This window comes from Erythrolamprus reginae, chromosome 10, assembly GCF_031021105.1.
Source record: "Erythrolamprus reginae isolate rEryReg1 chromosome 10, rEryReg1.hap1, whole genome shotgun sequence".
NCBI lineage: Eukaryota > Metazoa > Chordata > Lepidosauria > Squamata > Dipsadidae > Erythrolamprus > Erythrolamprus reginae.
This window is the reverse complement of record NC_091959.1, coordinates 49713343-49724669: the sequence shown is the minus strand read 5'-3', so window position 1 is coordinate 49724669 and position 11327 is coordinate 49713343. Positions and strand designations below refer to the sequence as shown.

The 11327-nt window shown below is 50.5% G+C and overlaps 1 protein-coding gene across 1 annotated transcript in view; it reads right to left on the bottom strand.

Moving 5' to 3' along the window:
* ACACB (acetyl-CoA carboxylase beta) overlaps window positions 1-11327 on the bottom strand; it is a 48249-nt gene that overhangs the window by 5795 nt on the left and 31127 nt on the right. The window contains 17 exon segments of the mRNA XM_070763342.1: window positions 84-180; window positions 594-714; window positions 1541-1684; window positions 2408-2518; window positions 3234-3354; window positions 3483-3580; window positions 4434-4703; window positions 5464-5589; window positions 6660-6815; window positions 7855-8058; window positions 8155-8310; window positions 8961-9176; window positions 9266-9307; window positions 9481-9537; window positions 10111-10218; window positions 10303-10396; window positions 11147-11284. Coding sequence (XP_070619443.1) covers window positions 84-180; window positions 594-714; window positions 1541-1684; window positions 2408-2518; window positions 3234-3354; window positions 3483-3580; window positions 4434-4703; window positions 5464-5589; window positions 6660-6815; window positions 7855-8058; window positions 8155-8310; window positions 8961-9176; window positions 9266-9307; window positions 9481-9537; window positions 10111-10218; window positions 10303-10396; window positions 11147-11284 — 2259 coding nt within the window.

Sequence of the window (11327 nt, the reverse complement as noted above, 5' to 3'; positions counted from 1 at the left end):
TTCCTTTAAAGTGCAAGGTCTCTCAGGCGGGGTGTGTGTGTCTCCCATCCCTTCTCCCACTCGTCCCCACCCTTGGCTGATACCTGGCTCGGCCCACTACCACCGTCTGGGCCCAGGGCTGCATGATCTCTGCGAATGATCCGTGATCGAAGAAGCCACTTTGCCAAGATCCCTTCACAGCTGTGCAACAAAATGGGGGGGGGGGGGGAGGCGTTGAGAATTAAGAATTCTGTGACCTCTGCTGACCGATTAGGCAAAAATTCAGGAAGCAGAAAACCCCAAACTCTTGTAAGGCTCCACAAGGAAGGCCGACTAATGTACGAAGCTGCCCAGAGTTACCCTGGGGTAAGATGGGAGGCCAAAGAACGTAATCAATAAATAAACCACGTCCCATCACTGTCTAGATGAGATGAGATGCTGTTTGTGCCTGTCCTTCCTCCCATTTCCAACCAACGGAAACACCCACCAGCTTCTCACCTCTACCTGTTTATCTAGCCAGGTTTCATCTTTCTCAATAGCTACCTATAATTACTCGGACCAAGCCAGTGTCCACCCCAGGCCTCCCAACCCGCGTCGGAAGAGCCGATACTCACTCGGGTGGGGTCTTCCCGCCAGCATCCACCGGGAGTCGTAGGGGACTTTAGAAGGGACAAAGTCAATTTCTCTGTCAATGGGGTCGGTTGGAGAGATGACGGGCAGCGGGCTGTGACGGTCCTGCGAGAAGAAACATTTCTCAAGGCCAGTTTTAGGAGGGGGGAGGAGAGCCCCCACCAAGCAGAAAGGGGCTCCTTCCGGTAACTCTACAGTCCTGAAGGAATCTGGCTGTGGCATTAACCAGCGAAGACCATTCGTTCTTATCCAAATTACAGAAGTCGCCTGTTAATAATAATAACAACAACGACAACAGAGTTGGAAGGGACCTTGGAGGTCTTCTAGTCCAACCCCCCGCTTAGGCAGGAGACCCTACACCACTTCAGACTTGTTTTCCCAGTATAACTCATAGATTGCTTAAGTTTTAAAAACAAAACAAAACTGTGGCCCCATTAAACTGGGAAGGCTGCTGTGATGAAATAAAAGAACTTTAGTGTAGGAGATTAGGTCAGGGCAGGAGTAGGCAAAGGTTGGCTCTTCTCTGAATTGTGGACTCCAACTCCCAGAATTCCTCTGCCAATCCTGCTAGCTCAGGAATTCTGGGAGTTGGAGTCCACAAGTCATAGAAGAGCCAACCTTTGCCTACCTTGGATCTAGTCCAGCCCCCTGCTCAAGATCATAGAATCCTACGGCTGGAAGGGACCTTGGAGGTCTTCTAGTCTAGGGGTAGGCAAAGGTTGGCTCTTCTATGACTTGTGGACTCCAACTCCCAGAATTCCCGAGGCAATCATGCTAGCTCAGGAATTCTGGGAGTTGGAATCCACAAGTCAGAAGAGCCAGCTTTGCCGACCCCGACAGCAAATCCCTTCCTCGTTTAAAGGCTTGGCGCCACTGCTTCCGTTGCCTTCCATGGGGGCAGCCTGGCCTCCCTCCGCTGCCCTCGAGGTACCTTGGGCATGTAGGAGAGCCACTGGAGGATGGTGTAGATGCCTTCGAAGTCGTCCGGGACGGCCACGTGGGAGACGCCGTTGTTGTGCATGATCTGCACTCCGCCCAGCTGGTTGTTAGAGGTGTAGACTTCCCGTCCCAAGACCTGCCCCGGAGGAGAGCCAAGACAGGGCCGGTCCGAGCAGGGCTTCCCTCCAAGGCTCCGAGCGGCCGCCACCCCCACCCACCCCGCGCCTAGAGCTTGGGAAATTTCCCAGCTCAGGGTCTGCAAACAATCCTTTGCCTTTATATGGCCTGAAAGTGAGGCTATGGCTGTAACCCCTCTCGCCTTCTGAGCAATCTTCTGCAGCGAGGGTCAGTCCACTGGCTTTCCACTCTCGTGTCTTCCTCATCCTCTGACTGGGACCACTCGCCCACTGTCACATCAGCTCCCTCTAGTGGTTCCTCAGGCTCACTCACCTCACTTCCTCCCTCCCTCTCGCTCTCTGCGTCATCTGGCAGCCCCCCTGGCTCACCCTCCTGAGAATCTGACATGGCCTGAGGTGGACCAGGAGCCCTCCCAACGCCCTCCCACCCTCCCTTCCAAACCTTCCCCAAGGCTGGAGGCAGGATGAGAAATGAGCCAACCGCTGAATGAGGGATTGATTGAGTCCATCAGTACCAACCTCTCCTTTTTTAATGTGAATACACTGTTTCACATACAAGAACAAGGACGCGTCGTTTCCCAAGGACCAACTGCACAACCCCATAGCAAGGCTGGCACGTAGTGGGACAGTGGGAATTTTGGTCTTTTGCTTTTTAAAAAACTATTTTTCTCAGGATAATCTACACAGAAAACGCCGGAAGCCAAAACAAGCTCTCGTCGCACCTTATTCAGAGCACTGGCCCCAGTCAGAATGATGTGGGAATTGTCCACCTGGATCACTCGCTGGCCAAGCCTGACCAGGTAAGCCCCAATCCCGATGGCTCGACAGGTGACCTGCGTAACAGAAGCGAAGGAACCGATTTATGGCAGAGGAAGCAAAATATGTCAGTTTGTTTAGACAGAGCATTTCCTAGAAACCTAGAAGATGGACGGCAGGAAAAGGCCTCCTGGTCCATCTCGTCTGCCCTTCTACTATTCCCCTCAGGATGGATCTATGTTTATCCCAGGCATCTTTCAATTCAGTCACTGTGGGTTTACCAACCACGTCTGCTGGGAGTTTGTTCCTAGCATCTACCACTCTGCCGCCAGGCATGGGGGAACTGAGACATCTCCCCTTGACTATGTAGTTTTGTGTATGGTATGTTTGTGTGTATGCTTTTTATATAATGGGGTTTTTAGGCTTTTAATGTAAAATTGTTATTTTTAGACTTTAATATTAGATTTGCTATTGTATATTGTTTTATCACTGCTGTGAGCTGCCCCGAGTCTACGGAGAGGGGCGGCATACAAATCTAATAAATAATAATAATAATAATAATAATAATAATAATAATAATAATAATACTCTTTCACTTGAAGATGTGTGGACATCGCCTCCCAGAATGCCCCAGCCAGCCGCAGGGAATCCTGGGATTTGAAGTTCCCACCTCTTCAAGCAGCCAAGGCTGAGAACCAGGGGCTTAGAATGCATGACCTCTTCCTGCTCAGTGGCCGTTCCCCCCAACCCACCGGCCCCCAGCATTAGAGCCAGAGGGACCCGCAGCCGTACCATGCTGATGGTGACAATTTCGTCGTAGGCGAGAGAAGTCTCCCCAGCGATGGTGGCCGATGCTCTGAGGTTCTCCACCCCGAAGCCTTCGTCCTTCCCAATGATGTCAGTGATGATGTACCTGCAGAAGACAGAAGGAGCAAGTGGAAGGTTCTCTCTCTCTCTCTCTCTCACACACACACACACACGGAGCTTGGTCCCCTGGAGACCCCTCCCCCGGGAAAGAAATGAGAGGCGCCCCTTGCTCACCTGGACTCCCCAGCCTCTTCCACGTGTCTGCAGTGAACAGAATTCATGGAGCTGAGCCTGGTGTAATCCTGAGGTGTTAAGTACAGGTACTTGAATCCCTTTGGGGGGGGGGGGAAAGGGAGGGGGGCAGCATTAGCTGGATGAATTGGGTGCACGAGAACAGCTTGGGAAGCCTTTAGATCAAGCAGAGAATTTGACGGTTTCGGCGGTCTTCCTCAAACAGGAAGAAGGAACCATTAAATTAAATTTAATTATTATTATTATTAATAATAATAATAACAACAACAACAATAATAATAATGATAACCAGGGAAATGCATGTTGTCTTGATAGTTTATTACAGGTTTTAATCAGGGTTTTATACACTGCTCAGAAAATATAAAGGGAACCCTCAAAGAATGAATGAATGAAATATTCTCATTGAATACTTTGTTCTGTACAAAGTTGTGCACAACAGCAGGGGAAATGGATGGTCCATCAGTGTTGCTTCCTAAGTGGACAGTTGGATTTCACGGACGTTTGATTGACTTGGAGTCATATTGTGTTGTTTAAGGGTTCTCTTTGTTTATTTTTTGAGCAGTATAGTTTTAGATTGTATATTTATCTTCTTTTTACTTAATTTTTTTGCATTTATATTGTTGTGAGCTGCCCCGAGTCCTTTGGGATTGGGTGGCCTAGAAGTCGAACCAAACCAACAAGGGAAAGGCGGTTCTTGCTTCCCTCTCACATTTGGGGCAGGGGGTCCTTCCTGGCTCTCCTGGGAAACCCCGGCCTCCCTTGCTTCCAGGGGCGGGTTGAGAAGCCCACGTCCCACGCCTGTTGCGATGCCTTCAGACACGAAGGACCGGGCCCTGGAACGGTCATGGAACTCCCTCCCACCGAGCAACGAGGCCCAGCTTGACCAACGAAGGGGAGATCCATCGGCCGTGGCTCCTGCAGTGATCCACGTACCTTGTAGGGATCTGCTGGGTCTATCCAGCCTATCTGGAACTTGCTCTTGATCTCTTCGGCGAACCCGATGCGGGCACCGCTGTTGGCTGCGATGTAGACGCGGGGGACGCCCTCCGCCCGGGCCAGCTCCGAGGCCCGCAGGAAAAGGAGATCCTCGGCAGGCCCAAAGGACCCGATCTTGTAGGTGATGTCGTTGAGGATGAGCACGATGTCGCGGCCCTTCGGGTACTCGGGGGTCTTCAGCTTCATCTTGAAGGCCACCATTCCGATCTGGTGGGAGGGGGCGGGAGGAGGGGGAGCAAAGAGGGACGGAGCAGGAGCAGAGGCAAACAAGCGGCGTTTCTTAATCTGGGGGACTTTCCTCTATTCTGACACGGAATTCTTTTAGCAGCCAGCCAGCTGACAGGTGTGGGTTATCGCCTATAAAGCCCTGCATGGCTTAGGACCAGACTATTTACAGGACCATCCCCTGCGCATACCTCCCAGAGACCGATAAGATCTCACAGTCTTGGCCTTCTCCGGGTCCCGTTGACCAAGCACTGTCGGTTGGTGGCCCCGCAGAGGAGGGCCTTCTCTGTGGCGGCTCCAACTCTCTGGAACCCACTACCCCCCAAGGTTCATACTGCCCCCACTCTACTGCTTTCCCAGAAAGCCTTGAAAACTTGGCGTTGCTGTCAGGCCTGGGGGCCGTGAGTAGCGACATCTCTTAATTCCGGCCTAAATAAGATTTGATTGGAATATATGATGGCGGTATGATTGTATTGGTGAGGTTTAGGTTTTTTAATATTGTTGCTAGTATTTTAATTGATTTTATATTGTTTTATTGTTGTAAGCTGCCCCGAGTCCTTTGGGAGTGGGCGGAATACAAATGTTAACAAACAAACTTTAACAAACAAACAATCGGAAGCAGAAATGCAGCCAGCCCCCCCCCCCCCCCGAGTCTGCTAGGCCCCCCAGCTGTTTCCAACCTCCCTGGTGGTGACCCCCACTTCTCCCTCCAGCTTCGGCTTCTCTCGGCCTCAGCGCTTACCTCATTCCCTCCGGGCAGCCTGTTCAGCTGCACCATCTTCCCCTGGGCGTCCAGCACCAGTTCCGTGTAAGTCAGCACGTCGGTGGGGCTGGCCCCCTCGGTGGACCCCCACTGCTTGAACAGAGCCTGAGAAGGAGGGAGAAGCACCCACAGCGTCAGGGGGTCCAGGAAGGCGAGAGAAGGGCAGTTCCCGGGCTCTGCACTTCCTTCTCCGCCGGGGAGACCACGGGCACAGAGTCTCTTTGGGAGGCACCGGGAGAGACCCCTCTGCCCATTCGGTGCCCATTCTCCTAATGTTTCTGCAGAGGCAGCTGTGCAGGTGGGCTTTCTCTCCAGGGGAACTGGGCTGTTGTGGTCCAATTTTCTGGGAGGCAACTGCTTCATTAAAACATTTCCCAATATTGTGTGTGTGTGTGTATCTTTTAATTTAAAATTAAATTAATTTTAGAAACATAGAAACATAGAAGATTGAGGGCAGAAAAAGACCTCATGACCCATCTAGTCTGCCCTTATACTATTTCCTGTGTTTTATCTTAGGGTGGATCTTAGGACCAGACTATTTACGGGACCGTCTCCTGCCACGTGCCTCCCAGAGACCAATAAGATCTTTGGGTTGGCCTTCTCCGAGTCCCATCGATTAAGCAATGCAAGTTGGTGGGACCGTGGGGGAGGGCCTTCTCTGTGGCTGCCCCAGCTCTATGGAACCAACTCCCCCCCCCCCAATGCCTGTGCTGCTCCCACCCTACTGGACTTACAAAAGAGGGGCCAGTAGGTTGGGAGCCGTGAATATTACACCTGTCACAGCTGAACTGTGTGTATGTATGTTTATTGCACCGTTTGCCTTGTGTGATTTAATATGGGGTTTTATTGTCTTAATTTAAGATTTGACTTCTTTTATATTGTACTGTATTTTTCATATTGTTGTAAGCCGCCCTGAGTCCCATTGGGAGTGGGCGGTATAGAGGCCAATGAATGAATGAATTTATTTAATTGGACTTGAATGGATGGATATCTGCAATAACTCTCAAATCAGGACCCCCCACCCACCCAAAACCATCGCTCCAGGGCCCCTCAAGCATTAAACCTGCATAGCCGTGGCGGAGGCCTAGTGCGCAGTGGTGGCGCTGAGCCTCCCTCCACCCAGGGGTCCGAAGGAGCCAGGGGAGGGGGGCGCCTTGAGCTGCTGCCCAGCCCACCTGCCGGAACATCTCCAGGAAGTCGTAGACGTAGGTGGTGCCCAGCGACTGGGCCTGGAAGCGCTTGGCCTGGAGCAGGTCCTTGGTGACGTAGGGCGTGTTGATCAGCATGCCGTGCATGGGGCCCTGCTTCTCCCCATAGGAGTGGAACATAATCTATAGGGCAGGACACAAAGCGAAGGGAGGATCTGGGTTTGGGCACCACTGACTCTGCACACACGCACCCCCAACTGCAGGATTTACACTCTGGTGAGCCCCACTTGGTTCCCAGACCCTGAGCTCAGCATGGGGCAAAGTCTGCGCAGACCCAAAGCACCTGGCTTGTGTGTGTGTGAGTTGGGAAATACGAGGGTCGCCCAGAAAGCAACGCACCACATTTTCTTTCTCAGCCTGCAGTAATGGTACAAATGGGAAACTTTAGATATGCGTTATTTGAATGGTCAGGAGTGCGCGTGTAAAGTCTGCGTCTCTTCAGACAGAAAGCTGCAGCCGTGTTTGGAAACGGCGTCTGCAAGTGACGTGCGTTACAAGCAACGTGCCGTCATTGAATTTCTCACTGTGGAGAAAGAAACTATTGGGAACATTCACAAATGTTTGTGTAGAGTTTATGGAGAATCTGCAGTCGACAGAAGGACGGTCAGTCACTGGGCACAGAGGGGGAGGCCACTGCAGTGCAGAAAGGGCTTTGTGGCCAGAACCAGGAGAGGTACCGACAGGGCACACACGCCCTTGTTTCTATTCTCCCCCCTTTTCTATCTGGTCCCCCCTCATATACCTTTGGATTTAAAAAATTTAGAGATTGGTTTACCCCTATCTTTTATCTCTCTTTCTTTTTTGATTAGGTACGTTTCCCTTCTTTTTTTCCCTTCCTTTTTAATTGTTAATAAAATTGAATTGATATTTTCTATATTCTTTTCCCCTTTTTAATTTTATATTTCTTATTGTTAGTATTATACATTTTAAATCTTTCTTTCTTAACTGTGAATAATAAGAGATTGTTTTAAGAAACATGGTTCTTTCTGGGGTGCAAGTTTCATTGCGCTCAATAAATAATTGAAGAAAAGAAATGTGGTGCATTACTTTCTGGGCGACCCTCGTCCAGTTCTGGAGGGCCCAGCCAGCCCCAAGAGAGGAAGGGGAGCCAGTCGGGGGGGCGCGTGAAGCGCTCAAGGGGCTCGGGGGGGGGGGCACCTACGCTTCCGGTGCTGGGGTCGCTGACTTCCTTGTAGAGGCTGATGTCCAGGTAGTATCCGGACTCGTCGGTGAGGAAGAGGCGGATGGGGACCGCGTGGGCCGTGGGCATCAGGCGGATGTTGATCTTCACTTCCGCTTGAAGGACCCGCAGCTTCCAGAGGCGGCTGCCGTAGCGCATCACCATGGACCGCACGGACTCCTCGATCTGGGGGGGAGGGAGGGGGCACCAGAGATGAGGTCGGGGGGAGGAGCCTCTTCCCGCCAGCACAGCAAGTTTTCCAGTGGCGGAAGCCCCGCAGACCTTGGAGGGGTCCATCACGACCGTGGGGACGAAGTTGAGGAAGATGTGGTTGCAGTCGGTGCGGGCAGTGGTGTTGCTGGCGGCCACCTCCAGCTCGTCCAGGGCTTCCAAGAGCAGCCGCTCGCCCTCGTTCTGCAGGTACTCGAAGGAGGCCTCCTGGGCGGGGGGAGAGGAAAGGGCTCGTCAATCAGACAGGCAGAGAGGGAGGGGCCTCCTGGTCCATCTCGTCTGCCCTTCTACTATTTCCTGTATTTTATCTCAGGATGGATCTATGTTTATCCCAGGCAGGTTCGGATTCAGTGACTGTGGATTCTTCCTTCCTTCCCTTCCTTTCCTTCCTTCTCTTTCTTTCCTTCCCTCTTTCCTTCCTGCCTTCTCTTTCTTTCCTCCCCTCTTTCCTTCCTGCCTTCCTTCTTCATACATAGAAACATAGAAACATAGAAGATTGACGGCAGAAAAAGACCTCCTGGTCCATCTCGTCTGCCTTTATACTATTTCCCGTATTTTATCTCAGGATGGATCTGTGTTTATCCCTCAAGAGCCAGTGGTTAGAGTGCAGCACTGCAGGCTCCTTCAGCTAAATGCTAGCAATAGTTCAGGGGTTCAAATCTCAGCACAGGCTCCAGGTGGACTCAGCCTTCCCTCCTTCCAAGGTGGATGAAATGAGGACCCAGATTGTTGGGATTGAGAGGCTGACTCTGTAAACTGCTTAGAGAGGGTTGTAAAAGCAGTGTGAAGCGCTAGATAAGTCTAAAGGCCTCCCCCCCCCCCCCCGAGTGCTGCCTGCAACTCAGCCCTAAACTCACCTTGGTGATGAGATCGGAGTGTCTGACAATGGCCCGTACGAAGAACCTGTAGTCAGTGACCTCTGTGCCTTCCTCCACCTTGGCAGCCCCCAGGTAAAGGTGCATCTTGTGGTTGGCACATGGCACCGCAGTCAGGTCAAAGTTGCGCATGCGGTTCAGCTCCAGCTGGAAGGCCAGCGCTGGCTCCAGGTGGCGATAGATGTGGTCTTCAGCAAACTGAGGAAGAGGCGAAGGGTTTGACGCCCAGGGCTCAGCTCCCACCCACCAAGGTCAGGCCTGGCCTGGGGGGTTAGACAGCCCCTCACCTCATCCCGAGCTCGGAAAGTGAAGAACTTTGGGAACTCCCTCTGCGGAAGAAGGAGACAGAAGTTGCCATAAAAGAGGGGAAAGAGCAGCAGCTCACAAGGTTCGGTTTTTAAACAACAATTAATTCCGCCATGGCTATCAACACTCATGCGTACACTTTCATATATACATTTCTCTCTCACATCCACACACACACATTTATATTTTCACTCACCTGCTGGGTTATCAAAAACGTGATTCTTCGAAGCCCATGATCAACAAGAATATTATTCTGCATGGGAGGAGAAGACGGGAAAAGACCAAATATCTGAATAATCTTAGGGAAAAAAATGTTATCAACTGCCCTCTTTTTTTTTAAATTAGAAAGAAGTTTTATTGAATATATATATATATATATATATATATATATATATATATATATATATAGCCGCCCCAAGTCTTTGGAAAAGGGCAGCATACAAATCTAATAAATAATAATAATTTAAAATGATATACCGTACATTAAAAAAGATAATCTCTAACCTCTGTTCCATACTTATTTACATTAATCTTGTATTGTACAATGCCTTAAACCGAACAAACCAATCACACAAACAACAACAGAAACAGAAAGGACAGATAGAAATAGAGAAAAGGAAGGGAAGCACAGGAACACATCGGCCTCCCTCCTATCACCAGGGCATCAGGAGGCAGACTAGATGAAGGCAGGGGCTGAGCTGAGGGGGTGCAGCCCTCCTGGAGCAAAGGATTCCCAAGGTCAGCTCTTAAAGCCAGCAAATAAATAGAAACAAGCCCATTCTCTCGCCCAGAGGAGAAAATCCAGGTGTTGAGGGTGGGCACAGACCTTGGACTGAGCGAAGGCCCTGAAGACCGGCACCAGCTCCTCGTCTTCCTGGCGATCTGCCCACCGGATGGCCACGTTCAAGATGTGGATGGGTTCCTCCCAGACGTTCTGGAAGCCACAAGCCCACGCCAGAGGTCAGGCCCAGCCCTGACCCAGCACAGAGAAGCCAGCAGCTCAGAACAAAAAACTCACTTTGTTGTCGTCTTCGTCGTAAAAGGTGGACCTGACTTCAGTGAAGAGGGGGCTCTCCTGCTCAGCAAAGCAGGAAATGACTTCATCGAAATTCCTAGCACACAAACAGAGGAGAGTTGATAAAGAAAGGAAAATACACTGCTCAAAAAAACAAAGGGAACCCTTAAACAACACAACATAACTCCAAGTCAATCAAACTTCTGTGAAATCAAACTGTCCACTGTGGAAGCAACATTGATTGACCATCCATTTCACAAGGTGTTGTGCACATTCAACTTTGTACAGAACAAAGGATTCAAGGAGAATATTTCATGCATTCAAATCTAAGATGTGTTATTTGAGTGGTTCCCTTTATTTTTTTGAGCCGTGTACTTGTTTGATGTAAGAAGGGAATGTTATATATATATGACATTGAGGACACGGATCGTGGGGGCCACAGGCTGGCTCTCTTTTTAAAAAGTGCTATTGCTCACATGTTGTAAGCCACCCCGAGTCTATGGAGAAGGGCGGCATTAAAAAAATTGAACAAGTAAATAAATAAATAAAATAAATTAATATATTTAGGCAAGGATGCTGTGTTTCTTTTCTATCATGTATGTTATATTTCATGTTGGAGAAAAAAATAAATAAAAAAAATTATACCCCAAAAAAATTATAAAAAAGAAAAGTAGAGTGGAAAAAAAGTGGGGGAGAAGAGATGAAAGTGCCCTCCCCAAGGGAGACCGCTTGACCGCTAAGGAAAGGCCCAGCCCGCGTGGCCAATACTTCAACATAACAAGAACAGCAACAGAGCCACCTCCTCCCCCACCCCTCCACTGGGGGCCACGAGGCCTGGGCCACCTACCGGGTGAAGTCCTGAAACCTGTCGAAGGCCACCATGGCCCCCATCCGCTGGCAGAGCGGGGAGAAGCCGCTGTCCATGAAGAGCTCCGTGCTGTGTCGGGCCAAGTCTGGGTTGGAGATGCTGACCGGAACAGACATTCTTGGGGGGTGGGGGGGGGAAGACACGCAAGGAAGAAGGTCAG